Here is a 22056-nt window from a genome sequence, read left to right on the forward strand (position 1 = left end):
GTTTTAAATGTTTTTGTTGTATAGGCTTTGTTTTCCTCTGGAGATGGGGTGTATGAGGGGGTGAGGGACAGACAGAGATGGGGGGATCCAACTAGATGTTTGATCATACTGTACACACGGTCCAGTGTTTTTTCTTTAATTGCTCAGTCTACGTGGTGAATGGATTTGGTAAGTACAGTCCTTAAACATGCCCGATTAAAGTCGCCGGCGACGATAAAAGCTCCGTCAGGTGATATGATAGGAAGCCAGAGGCCGACAAGATCGATACCAATTGCCCGAGTTGATATCGGAAAGATGGGGTCGATAACGGACAGGAAGGGACAGACAGGATAGATAATAAAACTGGATATCGAAAATAAACAGGACAAACTAGACAGGAACGAAAACTGGAGAAAATAATAAACAGGACAAAAATGGACAGAAACTGGAAACCGATATTTAACAGGACGAAATAAACGGGAACAATACCGGACAGGAAATACCAACAGCAGACCAGGACCGAGTCAGAACCCACGTCTTGCGGGGCAGAGGTTTGTTGACAGACTGACAAAGGAAAAATGAGAGCACTGAGCTTAAAAAGACGGAAAGCCTATCTGTCAATGAGACGCATTGGGCGCCCTGGCAACCGTGACAAAAACAAAACACTGAAACAAGAATTTACTTGATTGAATACTGTCTTCTGATACCGATACCCGGTGTTTTAATACCGTCAACACACCTCCAAAATTTGTGTTTTAATTTAACATTAACGAAATAGTCCTTTCTTGGTTTATTAAAGGACAGTGTGTATTATTTGACCACTTAAGGTGGTTCTTTTGCAGCGGTAGGCAAAGGACGGCGCGCGGGCCACTTGCGGCCCGTCAGGCTTTTTCATCCGGCCAGCTAAACGAAAACGATCGAAATGTAATGACAGTATATACAATAGCAAATAGTACTACTGTTAAAAAATAATAACTGATAAAAATATTTTTGGATGCCAACTTTGTCCCTGCTTTCCTTTTGTGTGTCCACAACAAAATTACTTCTTCAGAAATACTTCAAATAAATACTACTAAATTACTACAAAACTAAATATCAAATCTAATTCTTTAAAACAGGGACATTATTTATTATTTTGTTTTCATTCGTAAAAGAAATAAATGTACTATAAATGTACTGACTGTAAAACTATAAATGTTCCAACATGTATATTGCGAGTCTGAGTGTATTTGTGTGTAACAGGGAGCTGGCTGCACTGCACTTGTGGTTGCTGTGGTGGCCAGAAAACTGGAGCTGACCAAGGCAGAGAAGCATGTTCACAACTTCATGATGGATACGCAACTCTGCAAACGAGTAAGTGACAAATTCTCACTGATATGAATAAGATTTTAAGTCAAGTCTAATCATGTTTATTTGTATAGCCCTTGATCACAAAGAGTCTCAAAGGGCTGCACAGTTCAAAGACTATCGCAAACTACAGACTATTATGACACCATCCCCTTATTTTGTCAACATAAAATATAGGTTATTCTCATAGGCAGTTATAGGCAGTCTTGTTTAAGCGATCTAGTTTCATCATAGGTCGTGATTTAAGCCGTAAGGGCGCCACTGAATCCAGGACACTAGCCGGGTAGCATTAAACTCATTCGTGAGTGAGTCAATAAAGCCTTTATTAAGTCCAGACAAGATTTTTTTTTTCCCCACCTAAAAATCAAACGTGCTATCCATAACTTCAAATTGTCCTACTTGCTGATGCCATCTTCTGGCTGAAAATTTCATTGCAGCTTCTGTCAAGTTTCCTTTGTTGCGCGTGCAAGAATGTGAAATTCTTAGACACGATCGAATAAACTCCTTTTTCATCTTTTTGTGGGTTTGGGTTGGTATTTGGACTGTATTTGGGACAGTCCTTTTCTTACTTTCACCATTCTCATCCTAGAATAAAAGAAAAAAAGGGAAATCTGTCACCATTCCTCATCTCCCCTCGCCTCTTCTCCTCCAGCGTAATGCGCTCCATTGCCGAGGGTAAAAGTAAGATGAAAGCAGATAGGCACTGTGGAAAAAAACAAAGGCTCTTTGAACTCAGTTGGGGGATTGGAGACACAAATTTAATAGAGAACATATTCAATTTTAAACTTTTTTAACAACACCTCCAACTGTGCATCCCACCCTTTACAATAATAGAAATATATATAAAATTATCAAAATGATTTGCATAAATGTTAAAAAAAAAATGAAATTGTTGTTATTTTTGCACTTTATTTTATTTCTAAAGAGTGCAAAAAATTGAAAGGAAAACCACTAAAAAAGAAAGAAAAAAAAGTATTACTATTTACTAAATTATTTAATATTGCAAATGCTATATAATTGTGTGTATTTTAGCTCCTTCTTTTTTGTAAAAATATTTTGATATAAAATAAGAAATACAACAAATATTTAAGTAGAGTCAAATTCTTTGCAAACATTTTGAAAATAATATTTTTGTCAGTTTCATTTAATTTTAAAAAGTGAAAAAAGGAAATGGAAACAGCCTTCCTTGCAAATATCTTGAATTCATTTGATCAAAGACTTTTAGAAACAAAGTATTACCTCTATTTTTATATACTACAACAAAAAAAATGGTTAAGAGTATTTGGTTGATTACAAAAAAACACTGTCCTACACAGTAACATTTCATATCATATTCTATTAGTACATGACAAAATGAACCATTAAGTGTTCCTTTAAAAAAACTAAAAAAAATACTACTTGAAGCTGTAGTAAACGAAAAATACTTGAAATGATCGAAACGTTCTGTCAATATGATAAAAACGCATTTGGGGGAGTACAGACACTGCCCTACTTACGAACGAGGTTCCAGACTATCGTTTGTAAGTTGAATTTGTTGCTATATTTTGTATGGAATGAATGTTTAAGGTCTATATAAGTAACCTGTATTGTTTTGTCCTAAAAAAATAAACATTTCGTAAAACAATATGCTCTGTAAAGAGAAAGTTAAGTTTAACTTACTTTTAGAAGATAGGCTTCAAAAGTTAGGCTACTTCCTACTCCGTGGTAGAAACTGGCTGAAAAAAAAGCGTTTCTGACCATTTTCTCAACCGCATCACGCTTTCTTATTGCACTTTCGTTTCAAAAGAAACGGCTTGCCTCTTCTTTACACTCTACACCAAACATATTGAAAGGATGCACGAGATATTAAACTATAAAAATGTCAAAGTTCTTAGCGCACTGGGGATACAATATAGAATGTTTACACACGAACTAGGAAGAGGAAGCGGATTTCTTCTTCGGGGTGGATGCTGGGTGACCTCTCACAGCGCCAAACGCCAGTAGTGGCGGAAAGAAGCACTACAATAATGTCCTGTCCTGATATTTTTCGACATCCCGAAAAAAATGTTTGTATCTACCGCTTTGCGTAAATCGAATGGTCGTAAGTAGGGGATTGTCTGTATCTAAACAAACCACAAAAATTTTATTATTTACTATCGTTTTTAGACACGACTTTATTATTGTATAGGAAAAGAAAAATAGCGTCAGCCTGGAATTTAATAACCTCAGTCCAAGTGACCACTTATCGGTGTCACGAGTTGGAAGGGGTGACCGGACCAGAACGGAGGCAGGAGGCAGGAAGGGAGAACTCAATTGCGTGACGATCCAAAACTTTTATTCACCAAAATAAAAGTTGTCCATAACTCAGGGACAAGACAGAACAAACAGGCTTTAACAAAAACGTGCAAACACAGGCTTCTTCCAACTCAACCAAACAGGACAAGGCATAACAGAACGGACAATGTGTATAATGAGCCAGCACCCGCAAAACCCACAATCCAGCCTTAAATAGCTGACACGCAATTAGTTGGACTGCTTCAGCTGGTGCCCAGGGGGCGGGGCAGACCGGTCGCCAAGGCGACCATGACAATCGGGGGTATCGCAACGATAACTAAAACGTTATATTTTTCCATAATCTCTCTAATAATTAACAAGCATCCGTATAAAATATCAAATATTCCCTTACAACAATTCTTTCACAAGATTTCCATTTCTTTTTTTTCCCTGATTATTTTGTCGCATAATATTAACATTTTTGGGGGCTTGTTTAGTCGGTTGCAAGATACAGAACTGTACTTAATCACATTTTTTAGTGGAACTACAATGTTGGCAACAAGATTCACTTGATATAATTGGAAATTATTTGAATGCAACACAAACGTTTTCTTCTTTTTTCCGTGTTTTTTCATACTTTTTTTTAGATTCCTTTATAAAAAATCTCATTGTGTTAATTTTTTCCTAGCTGTTACTTTTTTCTTATGTTTCTTTCTTTTTTTCAGTTTTTTTTCTTAATTTTTCCTTCTTTTTTCTCTTCCTTTTGTTTCTTTTCTTTTGGCGCTGCCACGAGCGGCTGCCTTTTCCAGCAGCTGCACTGTTGTTTTATTGTCTGCTCCTATTTTCGGTGTTTTTTCTTCCCGTTTTGACAACTACACTATGGATTACTTCTATCCTATGGACATGGGTTTTAGCGCACAAAAATGCGTGTATTCAAGGAATCAACTCCTTGCCCTGAAGAATTCTCGTGCCGGCGTGATGAAGGGGCCTATCGTGGAAGAAGAGCCGGAGCTAGCGAAGCAGCGTTAGAAGTCTTCGGTACCATCCGTAATCATGTAAATGCGAACTCACGACCAAATAAGATCATCGAGTGCTGGTGGAAAACATCGAAGCGCACAGGGAGCGCAGTTGCTGTGTTTTGCGGAAACGTGGCTCACGTTTAGCATTCCGGACGCTAACGTGTAGCCACCCGGAGCTACCCGGAGCAATCCGGCTTCAACGCCGCTAAACAGAGACACGAAAGCCGGGGGGAATCGGAGAGGAGGCGGACTTGCTAACACGAGGTGGTGTATCCCTGGATCTTCACAACGACATACTCTACTAACTTTACTCAACTTCGTTCGACTTCAAAATACCGCATTTAGGACACAACGTCAGGGGAACCCGTGTATTTTTACCTTCATGCACTGTAACTTTGACTTAAATTCGCTTCTTAATTAGTAATTTTGAGCCCTGATTTTTGTGCGCTGGCTAGATTTTCTCGTGCGCTAAAAATGTGCGAACACTGCTTATGAAAATACGTTTTTTCCCCAGGTTAAGAACACAGCTGCCAATGTACTCAGGGAAACATGGCTCATCTACAAACACACCAAGTTGGTCAAGAAAATCGATCACGCCAAGGTGCGGAAACACCAACGCAAGTTTCTTCAAGCCATTCACCAGTAAGTCTCGCGTTTGCACCGAGAAATCGTTACTTCCAGCATAAATGATCAGTCGCACTGGAGTATAAGTCGCACGGGGGGAGGAAAATCCAACACTATGAACAGACATATGATGTACATAACAATTAAATGACAAATTAAAACAAAGATGAAATACTGTAATCCCTTGTTTTTCGCAGTAATAGGCACCAGAAGCCCTGTAACCTACTCGCAGCAATATTTGACCAGGCATAATGGTTCGCGGCCACATGGGTGCTTTTCATTTTAGGCGTAAAGAATGAAAAAAAGACACCACGCATGAAACAAATTTGCTCTCTTGGATTTTGCTCTCAGCAATAGTCGCCTAGGGATAATGGATCACAGCCTAAACAGTGCAGTTCCTTTAAGACGACCCAGAGTGGAATGCCTTAGCGTCCCGAAATGAAAAAAAAGTGTTCTGCCACCCTCTACTGTCAGCAATAGTCAACCGAAGATAATGGATTACGTGAATTATATTTCAGACATGCCAGAACAGCACACTTCCGGACAAAGGCCCTTTTGCAAGTCCCAATTTGCAGCAATTTGGGATGAGACCGACAGTGAACCCTTGTTTTTTACAGAAGTTACGTCCCAAAAATGTCTTGTGATAGTCAAAACCCGCAAAGTAGAAACCCTTATTCAGAAAAATAGAATTTATACGAAACTATAGATCTACAAATACAAACACAGAACACAGAATTGCAGTCAAATGGTCTTCCTGTCATGACAGTACAACAAAATTGCAGGGCTTCTCCTTTCAGTGTAAGAAAGCGATGTAAAGAGCGGCCGGCTAGTTGCATGCTAGCATCAGGGATGAGCAAGGTCTCCGTGATGATTAGAATACAAGGCGCAAGAATGTAGTGAAGTTCCAGGACATCCGTTTCATAAGTAATGGATCTGGCGTTGGTGGGATACAGGCTCGGCAGAAGTAGCTCGTGAGAGTTGTTGCATAGCCTAGCTGTAGCAGTAGGCCAGGCCTGTGGCACCGCTATTGAGTTCTCCTTTGACGCTGTGTCAGTCTCTTCCCGGACCCGATAACAATCCACGGACCACCCACAGGTGATCACGATTTCTTTGAGCTTTTCTGACTATTCTTAGAGTCTGATTTAATTGATGCATTTCTTTTCAACAAAATAAGCCACTAAAATAGTAGCTGTTGCCGTGCTTCACAGTCTGTTTTGGGTGGACCCATTGACTTGTGTGCCCACCCTGCTGTTTGACTGACAGGATAGACCAGCCAATCACAGTACTGCCCACAGACAGTCACACCCACCCAACACACACAGACAACGAGCCTTCAGCGACTTGCCCTCGTGATGGCATTTGCTGTGTGTTGTCTGAAACCGTGTGTTGTATCGAAACCGTGTAGAGTAACCGTGATATAGGGTGGGTTTACTGTATTGGAATGCGTCCGCTTACGCGCAGTTCCGCTTTGGTGGATTACAAAAAAATTGTAAATCAGTATGAAGCGCAACATAGCAAATGATTATAGTACGTATGTTTTATGTATTTAAAATGGGTAGTTTTATTTGTGTCGAGCCCACACACACTCAAACTACAGAAAACATCAGGTCTAAAAGAATCCAGCCTGACCCGACCCGCGGGTATTAAAGCCCAGCCCAAGCCTGACAAACGAACTTGAATTGAGGGACCAAGCCCGAAGCAAACCAGGATTTTCATGTTTTATTTGTGAGGACTCGGGAGCAGTAGGGATGATTTTGGCCGACCCCGTCCCCCAAAGTGCCTTGAATCAATCGCAGAAACAGAAAAATAGTAATGACGAGTGTGACCTTAATCCACTGATTCATGGAAGATGAACACTTATTTATTTCCGAACTTACAGAACAACCAAGATGGCATTGCATAGAACTGGATTTCAAGAAGTTTGTCACTGCTATAAACAAGCAGCGGTGCTCATTCTTAAAGCGATAGCTACATCTAGTGGTTGTTAACAATAATTAGATTAAATCACACCACAGGAAGAATAATTAAAAAGAAAATTCAGCCCAAAACCAAACTAATTGATTGACATTTAAGGACCCAACACGGGTTTGGGTTCAGGGCCAAAGATCTTACCTCTAACTCAGGGGCTTGCTAGCCATTTAAGGCTCTTTTTATGAGTACACAGGGCCCAGAAATAAAATCACAATTAGGGAAATCTCATTTATAGCAATCCAATTCTGGGTTAGGGTCAGGGTTGGGGTTAGGGTTATTCCCTAACCCAGGAATTGAGCCTAGTGCGTGCATAGCTGACTTAGTGCTAATAGCAAAAATGGTTCGGTCCAGTATATAATTAGCATACTCCCCACTACAGTTTACAGTCAAGCTGTCACACCAACCCAGTTTTGAATGCACATCGCTAAGGAATCTATTAGTTTTTGAGTTTAGTATTGAGACAGTTAATGATAAAAACCCACAGAAAAACGGTAAACACCCAGAAACGCTAGCCAGGCACACAGAGCAATTTAATTGGGTGAGCGGTCGGAGTGGGCGCAGTGCACTTCTCTCTGCCCATTGCCATCAGCACCGAAGGTAAATACGTCTGTCACGGGCCAGGAACGGAGACAGGACCCAATAGCGTTCGTTTTACTCAGTTTTTATAAAGAAAGAGAGCAGTGCTTGCCTCCACGATCCGATGATCGTCGGTGACGGGTAGCTGATGGCAGGAACGCGGAAGTGGAACTTCCATGTCGAGCGAGGGTCGTCGTTGACAGCGAGAAAACATGGCCGGGACAGGGGAGCAAAACAGAAACGGGTCCAGAAAAGAGGTCGGCAGCAGGTATCAGGCAGGAAACAGGGCAAAACGGGTCGATGGCCGGGACGGAGGAGCAAAGCAAAAACGGGTCCGGACAAAGGTCGGCAACAGGTATCAGGCAAGAAAACAGGGCAGGATAATGTCAGAGAGTACAAAAGCTTGCCTAGCTGAGAGCATAGGTTCGCATAACGGTCTGACGCTGGTAACAAGGAGCCGGGGGGTTTAAAAAGTGGCAGGGAGCCAATCAGGGACCAGGGCTGTTGGCACCAAAGGAACGGGCACAGGTGCCTCGCATCAGTAACCATGACAACGTCAGTATCTTTGTTTGCAGTATTTAGTGACATTTTTACAAACGAACTCTGCTTGCACCTTGTTTTGAGACCATTTGTTACGAAAAAATGAAAGTTAAGATATGCCTCAACGATTTTAAGGAAGTTCGTAAGTGGTATATTTGATGATATGGGACAAAGGCATTATTCTTATTTCATATATTTTAGCAAATCATCTAAGGTCACATATTGAACTAAAATGCGCAGAAAATTTAGTTTTTGCTAAAACTTGTCTTAAAAAATCTGGTACGGCTCTCTCCCTTCCAAAAGGATTCAAAATATTTTGTTAATATGTCTCTTTGGGTCGAAAAGGTTCCAGAACCCTAGTCTAAGTGGTACCCAAACACACTTCAATTCAAGGTCACATTCCCAATACTCCCCCTTCCCCTTCCTCTGTTCCCTTCCCCCTTTGACCCCGTGCTTCCAGTGGCAATTGTGAAGGTGGTTTGGTGAATGTCGTGCGGTTAAACCTGTACTGTGTTCTGTCTTTGTTTTGCTCGATCACCGCAGAGCTCAGAAGTAAGTTGAGTCTTCTATGTTTCCTCCCTTTGTCTCTCTCTCACTCTCTCTCTCCTCCTCCGTGTCTGCCTTTGATGTGCATGGACACAGTGTGTGATGCTTAAAAAGAAAGAATGACATTTCAAATGGAAATAGATGCTGGGATTTGGGATTTTTTTTGGGAATATATATATTATCTCTCTCTCTCTCTCTCTCTCTCTCTCTTTATCTCTTTGCTGACTTACTCTATCTCTGTCTTCTCTAACTTCATCTCTCACTCTCTATCTCTGTGTTGTCTAACTTTCGCTTTTTCTTTCTCTTTCTTGCAAACTCTTTAACTCTAGCGTTCTCTAATTCAATCTCTCACACTCTCTTACACTCTCTCTCACATTCTCTCTTCCTCTCTTTCTTTCACTCGTTAACCATCTCCAACTCCTTAGCTTTTTCTAATTTTGTCTCGCTTGCTTTCTTACACTCTGTGTAAAGCTAAAGCTCTCTCTTATCACTGGAATTCTCTCCATAACTCCATTTCTCTTTCTTCCTCTTGCTAACTATCTCTAACTCTCTAGCTTTTTCTAACTTTATGTCTCACCATCTCTCATACACTCTCTGAAGCTCTCTCTCATCTCTCTTATTCTCTCAAAAACTCTTCCTGTTTTTCTTTCTCTCGTTAACTATCTCTAACTCTCTAGCTTTTTCTAACTTTATGTCTTGCTAGCTCTCTCACACTCTCTGTAAAGCTCTCTCTCACCTCTCTCTAATTCTCTCAATAACTCTCTTCCTCTCTTTCTTTCACTCGTTAACTATCTCCAACTCTTTAGCTTTTTCTAATTTGGTCTCGCTTGCTTTCTTACACTCTGTGTAAAGCTCTCTTTTATCACTCGAATTCTCTCCATAACTCTATTCCTCGTTCTTCCTCTTGCTAACTATCTCTAACTCTCTAGCTTTTTCTAACTTTATGTCTCACCATCTCTTTCACACTCTCTCTAAAGCTCTCTCTCATCTCTGTAATTCTCTCAAAAACTATCTTACTGTCTTTCTTTCTGTCGCTAACTATCTCTAACTCCCTAGCTTTTTCTAACTTTATGTCACGCTATCTCTCTCACACTCTCTCTAAAGCTCTCTCTCATCTCTCTTATGCTCTCAAAAACTCGTCCTGTTTTTCTTTCTCTCGCTAACTATCTCTAACTCCAGCTTTCTCGAAACTTTATGTCTAGCTATCTCTCTAAAACTCTCTCTAAAGCTCTCTCTCATCTCTCTTATTCTCTCAATAACTCTTCCTGTCTTTCTTTCTCTAGCTTACTATCTCTAACTCTCTAGCTTTTTCTAACTTTGTCTTGCTTTCTTTCTCACTCTCTCGCTAAATATTTCTCTCATCCCTCTAAATCTCAATCTCTCAATAACTCTCAATCACTCTCTTCCTCTTTTTCTTCCTCTCGCTAACTATCTCGAACTCTCTGGGTTTCTAAAACTTTATGTCTTGCTATATCTCTCACACTTTCTCTAAGACTCGCTCTTATCCATCTAATTGTTTCAATAACTGTTCCTCTCTTTTTTTCTCTCGCTAACTATCTCTTACTCTCTAGCTTTTTCTAACTTTATGTCTCACCATCTCTCTCACACTCTCTCTGAAGCTCTCTCTCATCTCTTTTATTCTCTCAAAAACTCTTCCTGTTTTTCTTTCTCTCGTTAACTATCTCTAACTCTTTAGCTTTTTCTAACTTTATGTCTTGCTAGCTCTCTCACACTCTCTGTAAAGCTCTCTCGTATCACTCTAATTCTCTCCATAACTCTCTTTCTGTTTCTTTCTCTTGCTAACTATTGCTAACTCCAGCTTTCTGTGACTTAATTTCTCACTCTCATTCTCATACTCTCTCAAAAACTATCCTACTCTCTTTCTTCCTCTCGCGAACTTTCTCCAACTCTCTAGGTTTCTCGAACTTTATGTGTCGCTTTCTTTAACTTAATATCTCACTATTGCTCTCATACTCTCTTAGTCTATCAAAAACTCTCTTCCTGTCTTTCTTCCTCTCGCTAACTATTTCTAACTCTAGGTTTCTCAAACTTTATGTCTCGTTATCTCTCTCACACTTCCTCTAAGGCTCTCTCTCATCCATCTAATTATTTCAATAACTGTTCCTCTATTTTTTTCTCTCGGTAACTATCTCTAACTCTCTAGCTTTTTCTAACTTAATGTCTCATTCTCTCACACACTCTCTAAAGCTCACTCTTAACTCTCTCTCTCTAATTCTTCCAATTACTCGCTTTCTCTCTGTATTTCTCTTGATTACTATCTCTAACGCTCCAGCTTCCTCTAGCTTAATGTCTACCTCTCTCTCAAACTCTCTAAAGCTCTCTGAAATTCTCTCTTTTCTCTATTCCTCCCTCTCTTTCTATCTCAAACTCTTTAGTTTGCTCTAACTTCAATCTCTCCCATCTCTCCTTCACCGATTCTAAAGCTCTCTTTCATCTTTCTCTCTTTTTTCCGTCTCCCTTACTCGTTTTCCCTAACTCTGTCTCACGCTGTCTTTTCTATTCTCTCCAATGCTCTCCCTAACTTTTTTTTCTCTCTCTATTTCTATCCCTCTTCTCTCTCTATCTCTCTTACAGGTCCCTCTTCATCCCTCTCTTTGGCTTCCTAACTCTCATCAATTTTACCTCTCGCCATCTCTCTCTCTCTCTAAAGCCTGCATTTCTTTTTATCTCTCTGTCTATCTTTCTTTATTTTGGTAACTCCTCCTCTCTCTCTCCCTCTACTTCTTTCTACCTATTGTTTCTTTCTCTAACTCTTGCTCTTTATCAGTCTCTTTATTTCTGCCTTTCTCTCTCTATAGAGTCTTTTGTCTCTTTCTCTTTCTTACTAACTTTGGCTCTATGTATATTTTTTCTTTTTCTCTCTTTCTCCAAATCTCCCTATTTCCCCGATTCCCACTCCTTATCTCTCTTTTTCTCTGTGTCTCTTTCTCTCTCGTTCTCTCTCTCTCTTTCTCTCTGTTACTCTTTCTCTGTCTGTTTCATTTTCTGTCTTTCTTTCTATCCATCTGTTTTTCTCTCTTTCCCTCCCTCTTACTCTTTATAGTTTTTCTCTCTGATTCTCTCTCTCTCTCTTTCTGTTCAGCTTCCTTTATATTTCCCACTGTATTTCTCTCTCACTCTCATTCTCTCCCCTTCTCATCCTCTATCTTTTTCTATAAATATACTTGATATTTATTTTGGGGGGGGTGCGAAAACAAAGGAGCATCCTGCAGAGAATGAGCTTGAGCTTCATTTTCATCGCCGACGCCCCGTGCTACGTTCGCCCATGATTAATATAGCTGCTATGCAGGCTATATTAACCCGCGCCCACAAAACCCATTGTGCACGCCCACAGTTCGCATCAGGGTTGAAAGGGTCGCTGGGATGGCAATATTTGAGATAGTAATGGGATTGACTGGGCAAATGCTGGGTTTTTATTTTATTTTATTTTTATCTCTCATCATTTGTTTTTTAGACATTGATTGAATATGAAAAAGTTGAAATGTTATCCAATGTTAGCCATACTATTTTAGGGAAAATTATGCTAAGGAGTTGTTGATTTTTTTTATTTTAATTTTTTTTTAAGATGAGAATTTATTTGTGATGAATGCCTAGAGGTATTTTTCATATTCAGTAAAATTAAGGGTTTCTTGGAACAGATTTTATAACATTTTTATTATGTGTGTGCACTTGAAAAATGATTTTTTTTTCTTTATTTTGTTTCCATGTACAATTTCCCAATTGTAGCTTTTGCGCATATTAGCATTCGCAACAAGCAGGGTAATGGCAGTTAAAATACTTTCATTAATTAGAAAATATATATTTTTAAAACATAAATTTCAAAATGTGAATTCCAGATTTTAGTTTTTCTCTTGCTTATTTTTTGAATGTAATAACTTAGGGTTAAGATGATAATAATAATAAAAATGATAATTAACGGCTTTTATTCCCACGTTACTTTCCTTTACATGTAAAATGGTTCATGCTGATTGGTAACTACAATGTTAAAAAAGTAAAAAGTGTGTGTTTTAGAGGCAAATTTCTACATGTTTTTATTACTTTTCTGACAAATGACTACAGAAAATAACAAATGAATCGATAAATCGGTCAAATGTTGGCTGCCAAAGACATACAGACGCTCCCCTACTTACAACCATTCAACTTACGATAAATGGTAGATACATAAAAATAAATTTATCCGGACATTGCTGTAAGTTAGATTTTGTATTGTGTGCACCTTTTTCCAAGTAGAGGACATTATTGTAGTGCTTCTTTCCGCCACTACTGGCGTGTGGCGCTGTGAGAGGTCACCCAGCATCCACCCCGAAGAAGAAATCCGCTTCCTCTTCCTAGTTCATGTGTAAACATTCTATATTGTATCCCCAGTGCGCTAAGAACTTTGACATTTTTATTGTTTCACATCTCGCGCATCCATTCAATATGGTTGGTGTGAGGTATAAAGAAGAGGAGAGCCGTTTCTTTTGAAACGAAAGTGGAATAAGAGAGCTTGATGCGGTTGAGAAAAGGGTCCGATCGCTTTTTTTCGGCCACTTTTTACCACGGACGAGGACCTTTTGAAGCTTATCTTCCAAAAGTAAGTTAAACTTACCTTTATTTATCTTTATAGAGCATATTATTTTATTAAATTTTTATTTTTTAGTCCAAAACAATACAGGTTCCATACAAGCCTTGAACATACTTATACAAACCTCAAACATGGAAAATATAGCACTGAAGCAACTTACGAACAAATTCAACTTACAAACGATCGTCTCATTCGTAAGTTGGGCAGCGTCTGTATCTCAAATTGACTTTATCTCTACTACTACAACTACTTGATGAGATAATTTGGTTTATTTCAAGAATATGTTTATTTTTGATCAATTATTTAATAATAAACTACGATAATACATCTAAAAAAAAGAAATGTGACCAAAATAAGCTAAATTTATTATTTCACAATAAAATGTTTTTTCTTGCTTATTTGTAAAAATGATTCCTGTTTATCAAATAAACACAATTATCCAATCGCGCTAATGGCGGATCATTTTGTTCATTTTAAACAATATTTTCGACCAAGTTTAGAAGAAAATATACAAAAAATGAGAAAAAAAACATTGTCCTATCTTAATTTCCTAGAAAAACAAGTGAAAAAATCTTCAAAGTAGAAAAATAATAATACACATATAATTAGCAAATGCTACAATTCTTAGAAGGATTCTAATCCACTGATCGAAACAACAGGTAACAATTACTCTGATAATCGGTGAGTTGTCGATCTATTGATTAGTTATTGGGCAATTTTGGCGCAGAAGTACCCTCTGGGTTGGGTAGGGTTACTTTAACTGGATTACTTTCAATGACTTTTGGATGACTCCAATACCAAATATGCTAATAAAAGACAAAAGAAACTAAATATGAAAATGATGACTCACAACACGTGGTAAGCTTTCTCTCCTGGCTTTGATTTCTTTGATCTCCGGCAAAACGAACATAAAATGCGACAGAAAAAAAATGAAAATAAATCCAAACAGCTTGCCGACATCATTTTTGCCGTTCCATGTATTCCGTTACTCCCCAAGCCTGCACAAAATTGAGTCATTTTATTCATATTTAGTTTCTTTTGTCTTTTCTTAGCATATTTGGTATTAGAGTAATCCAAAAGTAATTGAAAGTAATCCAGTTAAAGTAACCCTACCCAACCCTGACCGTACCCTTATACGAGAATGTACTCCGACATCTCATTCCAGGCCCCCCTCATCTGTGGCATCCACAAAAACACACATCTCATTGTGTACAATCACTTGCACGCCTCCAAAAACAAAAGAACAATAGATATATTTTGTTTGATTTCCTGGCACTGGACTGGGTGTTGCCGTGACGATGGGCATGCTCTGTTTTTCTTTGATAGGTGCTAACCAAATGTTTGGACGGGAAGGCTGCCCGGCGATGGAAGCATATTGCATTGTCGCCGACTAATAACGCAAATAAAAACCTTAAACGTTAACAATAACGTGGACGCAATTTCCATTTGGCAGCGGCGTCGGAGCTCATTACATTAGCCGCGCCGGCTGCGTGACTTATCTGATGCTTGGTCGGCAAGTTTAGCTAACGCTTCCTGCAGCTATTGCAATGAAACAACAAGGATAGTAATGTACTCCACGCGCTCTTTTCACTGACGCCGGAAAATAAAAACGTGGACTCATCTGCTTTCGGAGAGACGCAAAATGGAATATGCTTCCGTGGTTATTGCATGTATTGGTTTTGTTATTGAATTGACCGAGACCAGGAAATGCTTGAATTTCTATACATATATATGTATCGGTTTTATATATATATGTATGCATGTGATTTTTCATTTGTATTGCAGCTTACGAGCGCGAAAACGCTTCTGATAATATGTTGTTCTTCCTCCTGTTTTGTTTTTTTTATCATGACCTCGAACTACCCTCCACTTTTGCTCTTTCCTTTGTGTTCCCACCTTCTCCAACCAGACTGCGGAGTGTGAAGATGGAGCAGAGGAAGCTCAACGATCAGGCCAACACTTTGGTGGACCTGGCGAAGGCAAGTTGTATTCGTTCATGAACCAGTCCTTTTAAAGCCTGGCATTCTTTGAACAGTCTTGAGGAATAACCCCTCTGTGATAGATTTGCAGTGAATGTAAGGTGAGGGAGGGGGTGGTTTTCTTGCATTTGCACATCAAAAGTTGCCGTGACAACTCCACCACAGGGGCTACGCCCCTCCCAGGAGATCGGAACCCAAAAGTGGTACACGTATCACCTCGCAAGGGCAGTCTGAATTTGGCCAGCCAGAAGGCAACAGGGCATGTCCTAACAGCAGGGTTGGGTAAGGTTACTTTAACTTGATTACTTTCAATTACTTTTGGATTACTCCAATACCAAATATGCTCATAAAAGACAAAAGAAACTAAATATGAATAAAATGATGACTCACAACACGTGGTAAGCTTTCTCTCCTGGCTTTGATCTCTTTGATCTCTGGCAAAACGAACATAAAATGCGACAGAAACAAAATGAAAATAAATCCAAACAGCTTGCCGACATCATTTTTGCCGTTCCGTGTATTCCGTTACTCCCCAAGCCTGCACAAAATTTAGTCATTTTATTCATATTTAGTTTCTTTTGTCTTTTATTAGGATATTTAGTATTGGAGTAATCCAAAAGTAATTGAAAGTAATCCAGTTAAAGTAACCCTACCCAACCCTGTTTACATTATAGTGTAATGCTTTTAGTGGGTTAACATGCATTTTCGGTGTACTTTACTGATAGCTGGGACGAATATCACAATAAAAGATACTATAATTGTCAAGAACCAGAACAGGATCAGGACCCAAACGCGTGACGTTCTCTCACAAGGCGTTTATTTTACGGGAAATGGGGAGTCATGCACGTTAGGCAGCCGTCTGGTGTGGAATGACAGGAAGCCAGAGACCGACGAGATCGATTCCAATTGCCCGAGTTGATATCGGACAGATGAGGTCGATACCGGACAGGACGGACAGACAGGATTGGTAATGAAACAGGATATCGAAAATAAACAGGACAAACAAGACGGGAACGAAAACTGGAGAGAATAATAAACAAGACAAAAATAGTTGGGGACAAAACTGGGAATAGATATTAAACAGGTCATATTTAGTTTCTTTTGTCTTTTATTAGCATATTTGGTATTGGAGTAATCCAAAAGTAATTGAAAGTAATCAAGTTAAAGTAACCCTACCCAACCCTGCCTAACTGGACCGTTACCTTACCTCACCCCCAAAAAGTACACAGCCTGCACCCTCAAAAAGTTGAACCCCCTCATTTGTGTCTGGAAAGATATAGAAAAAATGTCATATTAAACTTGAAGTTGTTTTCCAGTATTTTTTCCATTATTTCTGAACATTTTTGTGATTTTAAAAGGCAGACTTTCAAAAGCTATATCATTGGTTTCCTGGAAAAAAAATAAAATTCTCTACTTAAAGGGACAGACGTCGCTGTATGGTGTACTATAACTTTGGTGTGACGCCACTTGAGGTGGTACGGTAAAGTTAGTGGGTGGATGCAGAAGACGGTGGATTGAAATTAAAGTTGATTTTAAGACTTTCACTTGTGAGAATTACCATGCCCAAAAGACTTTGTTGATTGAACCGCCTCACTATTTTCTAATAGTTGTTCCAATCCCTGATTGGATACAGGCGTATTCTTGACCGAGTGTGTACCTTCTTCGTATGTATTTGTTTCTATTGTTATCACGTTCTGGCTTCTCCTTTTCTTGGGACCCATAGCTCAACAAATTAGAGTTTGTTACACGAGATTCTAAACAAAGGAGCATTATTGGAGGTAGTTAAGACAACAGCATATTGATATTTTCATGATGCCGTGACTAAACCAATAGCAGATCAGCATCTTGTATGAAGTCAACCAATAGGAAATAGACATTTTAGGGACGCAACTAGCACAATCATATTTTTTAGTTTATGGGTATAGCAGGGGTGTCCAAACTTTTCAGAAAGCGGGCCAGATTTGGTAAGGTGAAAATGGGTGAGGGCTGACTATTCAGCCTGGCATTCTTTGAACAGTCTTAAATGAATTCATGAATTCAAGGTTTGCAGTGCTTGGCGATCAGCGTGGCGACCTCGTAGCTCGCCTTTGTAGCGTTTTCATTTGACTCGTGAAGAAGCGCCGTTGTGCCGTTAAAACAGCTTCCAGTTGCTTTACCTTTTCACGGCGTTCCTTTCCAGTTATCTTTTTGTAGTTGGCATGTTTTCTCTGGCAGTGCCTTTTGATTCGTTCAAAACAACCACAATCTCTTGGCAAATTAGGCAGACTCAGTTGTTTTGGATTACTCCACTTTGCACCGGTCCTGGAAGCGGCAGCCCTCACAGTCAACTTTCCTTTTTTATCTACACTCACCATGTCGGAAATAGGGTCAGCTAATATTCTCACGGAACACCAAAAGCAAGGTTGCCTAGGGGCTACTAACCACCTGGTGAAATGGTGATTTTATAAAAAGTTTTTGTACAAATGTATTTCATACTGCGGTCAACATTACTGGCCGGCCACATTTTGTTAATTTTATGACAAAGCCTAACGTAACTGGCCCCCAGGGCCAAAATTTGGACATGCCTTAAAGCTGCCAATCCCTTGTTTTTTGAGAGAGTCACGTTTCTAAAAAGGTCCTGCGATAGTCAAAATACGTGAAGTAATAACCTATATTTCTTTATTTAGTTAGTTAATACTTGTGTAAACATTGAAACCAAAGAACAAAACCAATTTACCTGGCTCAATCATTTATTTTTCTTTACAAATAACTTCTGTACTGTTAAATTACAATTTTAGATATAACCTTGCTACTATATTCCACTATTGATTGGTAGTATGAAATATAGGCTAGGTCCACAATGCAGGGAAATCCTGTTTTGTGATGGATTTAAACTGTAAATATGTTATTCTACTGTTGCATACTATTCTTGCTTAGTGTGCCATGCTCGCCTAGTTCAATAGTAGTAATATTGTTGATACGATAACATGTTGTTAGTGAAAACAGGTCTCAACTGTTTTTTCTCACCCCCCCTCCCTTTAGCAGAAGAGACCATATGTAAATGAGGGCGTTCCTAATTTAATAAAAGGCAAGGACAAAGGAGACTGCCAGTTAGAGTGAGTCTGGTAGACTGTAAGGGCAGTCTCCGGTCATTCTCCTTGCAAGTAAGTTATACTCACGTCTCTGTGTCTTCTTCGAGTGCAGGTTTTATTACAAGTGTTGGGGTTAACCTAACATTTTGTTATTGCAAGTACACAACCTGTATCCGATCTGTTAAAGTCCGTCCGAACTTTCTTGTCTTAGTCAAAAGCCTCGCTGCGGCAACACAAATATCCTTCCTCAAATTCACCAAAAACTTGCTGCTGTGCTGAACAAAGTTCTTGAAAGTAGATCTCAGTTAGCATTTTGTCCTTTTCTGCCATATTTTTGGGAAACTGGCAGTGTTGAAAGCCTCATTAAGTGAGTGAGGAGCACCAAGCTAATACTTTCAGACATTAAAGAGCATCTCGGCCTATAAATGGAGAAGGCGGTTGTTAAATTGGGACTTGGATAAAATCTTTGCTGAGTCCCCCAAATCACAGCAACTCTTCCCGTCTCTCAATCTCCCCGCCGATGTTTTCTCCTCCACTCGTTCCATCATCCACGCTGGTAATTTAAGAGAAATTATCATTTGAGGATCTCTGGGTGAGGATGTTATTTGGGTTATTTTGCCCAATTGGGTTGTATAATGTCTAGGGTTGGGCACATTACTTCTAAAACATAATTACAGTAAAACTTGGTTATCGAGTATCAGAGTATCCGGATTAGCCGATGCCTGGTATTCTCAGACCCCTTGACCTTAAAATTTAATTTCCTAGAAAATACACGAATAACTTATCTTCTGCAAAGTTCTGCATCAATGAAGATGACGGCCCAGCCTTTGTGTCCTCGGCTGTAGAGCAATGAAGGATCCTGGTAAGCTTAAGACGGTTGTGACGTGGACCACTGGATGCAGCGTGTTGGAGCAGAGGTTGACTGCTGGAGGCCTCTCTGAGGTCGCTGGCTTTGTCCCACCGGTTTGGCCACTAGCTTGATCAAGTTTGGCTGCTGACTTGGCAAGGTTCTCTAGCTGCCCGTTGAGCTGAGACCAGGTCAGGACCGGCCAGGGCCTGGGTGCAGTTCTTCCTGTTAGGACATGCCCTGTTGCCTTCTGGCTGGCCAAATTCAGACTGCCTTTGCGATGTGAGACGTGTACCAGCTCTGGGTTCCAATCTCCTGAGATGGGCGGGCCCCCTGTGGTAGAGTTGTCACGGCAACCTTTGATGTGCAAATGCAAGCAAACGTCCTCCTCCCCAACCTTACATTCCATCAGTATCAGTCAGATAGCATATCTATGTGATTGACTTAAAACACAGTATTCACTTCACATGTTTTGACATTGTTCGATCATTTTCTGACGTTGCCAAACTGAATTCTGACCAAACCTTGAATACTCTACACAATATTGTATGATCTTTAATTTTTCTTCTAAGGTCCGGTCCTCTCGACTCCTCTTCTTTACTGACGCCATGATGTGACACTCAGCGTAATCTCCTTTAGTGTCGTTTTGCATGAATAGATCAGTCAGTCAGTGATAATCGGGAAGGTGTCCCATAAAGACACTCATAGAGATATTTGTTTGTCTATGGACAGAAGAATGGCATACATTCTCTGGGAACGTTGCATCAAAGATTGTGATGGGCTAATGTGAATAGGGGATTGATTTGAAATAGACATGGCAAAATGCATTGGAATGGATGAAAATGATTGGGATTTTGATCTTGTCCCCTGCCCACTGCCTGAAGATAGCGGGAAGATTTGGAATATGCATAGACTTTTCATAAGAAATACATTAGAAATCATCCTGACCAAAATGTTTATACGGATATCGCAAAGATCACAGAGCTGTTTCGTTCACAAACAACATGAGTCGCACCAGCCGCCATTCGCCTTTTCTTTCGGCACTTTAGTAAACAGTATTTTCGTAATCGCTATCTTACTGTACGGAAGTTGCTAGTTTTGAAGGGTGAGACATGACGTAATGAAGGGACCGGAAAACCGCTTCATTCAATGTAACACACTGGAAAAAAAAACACCTTTATTCCCAACACTAGTCCAGATAACTTTTAACTGATGGGCAAAAATGGGTTTTAATCACCCGTCCACAACTTAGACATGATCTGTCGAAGAGGTTGACGATTATTTCGAGCTGATTTATATTTTTTGGTACTGATTTGTGTAAAGCAGTGTTTTTCACCCACTGTGCAGAAAATCTGGTCTCTGGAAAAATGAAGAGTTACAGCCAGTGACACACAAAAAGGGTGACTTTTACGTTTAAATCAAGCCGTGAAGCGTACCGAAAAAGAAAAAACGCTGAATCGAGAATAGCACGAGTGTAGTGCATGAAGGAAGGAGACGATAGAGATCACGTTTAATGGTGCAATGAGAACATCCTCAGCCTCTTTGGGGTTTTTTTCTATTCTCGGTTGTGGAAAGAAGCCAAAAATTAAAGAGAAATTAAAAGAATAAAAAGAGAGAACATGCAAACTCCACAAAGGTTTTTATGGAGGACGTTTTCTCGAAGTTAGAGTCTCCCAAAGGTGTTACAAAGGTGGCTGGTAACTCAGAGAAGCTCAGTCATCCGGTAGGGACTCTATGTAGAGCCACTGCTCGTCCGCATTGATAGGAGCCAATCGAGGTGGCTCGGGCATCTGATGAGGATACCACCTGGACGCCTCCCTCTGGAGGTGTTCCGGGCATGTTCCACCGGCAGAAGGCCTCGGGGATGACCCAAGATACGCTGGAGAGACAATGTCTCTAGACTGGCCTGGGAACGCCTCGGGATCCCCTCAGATGATAGATAGATAGATAGATAGATAGACAGATAGACAGATAGATAGATAGATAGATAGATAGATAGATAGATAGATAGATAGATAGATAGATAGATAGATAGATAGATAGATAGATAGATAGATAGATAGATAGATAGATAGATAGATAGATAGATAGATAGATAGATAGATAGATAGATAGATAGATAGATAGATAGATAGATAGATAGATAGATAGATAGATAGATAGATAGATAGATAGATAGATAGATAGATAGATAGATAGATAGATAGATAGATAGATAGATAGATAGATAGATAGATAGATAGATGCTTTATTCATCCCTTGAGGGAAATTCACACTTCCAGCAGTATCCTTTTGTTGTTTATTAACAGATTAACAGGATGGCCTCGGGGTGCTGTGTTGTAGTTTAGCAACAGCGGAGTGGATGACGTCACACGCTAGGCCAAAAGTTCGACGTCCCTGCAACAGATGGAAATCTTTGTGCCCAGGGTTACGACACCTCGTGTTCACGTAGATAGCGAGTCCGCCTCCTCTCTGCTTCCTGCAGGCTTTTGTGTCTCTGTCTAACCAGCGCTGAAGCCGGGTAGCTCTGGGTAGCTCCACGTTAGCGTCCGTGTTGCTAGACGTGAGCCACGTTTCCGTAAAACACAGCAAACTGCACTCCCTGTACGCTTTGATGCTTTTCACACCAGCACAGCCAGTTCGTCGGTCTTATTTGGTAGAGACTTCATTTCCCATAATTACGGACGGTACCGAAGACTTATCATAACGCCGCTAGCCG

The 22056-nt window shown here is 39.9% G+C and overlaps 1 protein-coding gene across 1 annotated transcript in view; it reads left to right on the plus strand.

The window, feature by feature from the left end:
- kcnn1a (potassium intermediate/small conductance calcium-activated channel, subfamily N, member 1a) overlaps window positions 1-22056 on the plus strand; it is a 176618-nt gene that overhangs the window by 151425 nt on the left and 3137 nt on the right. Inside the window, exons 6-8 of the mRNA XM_088348762.1 lie at window positions 1222-1332; window positions 5113-5240; window positions 15350-15419. Coding sequence (XP_088204888.1) covers window positions 1222-1332; window positions 5113-5240; window positions 15350-15419 — 309 coding nt within the window. The remainder of the gene's footprint in view (window positions 1-1221; window positions 1333-5112; window positions 5241-15349; window positions 15420-22056) is intronic.

The sequence above is a fragment of the Urocampus carinirostris genome, chromosome 1, assembly GCF_059441175.1.
Source record: "Urocampus carinirostris isolate Australia breed hairy pipefish chromosome 1, RoL_Ucar_1.0, whole genome shotgun sequence".
Lineage (NCBI taxonomy): Eukaryota > Metazoa > Chordata > Actinopteri > Syngnathiformes > Syngnathidae > Urocampus > Urocampus carinirostris.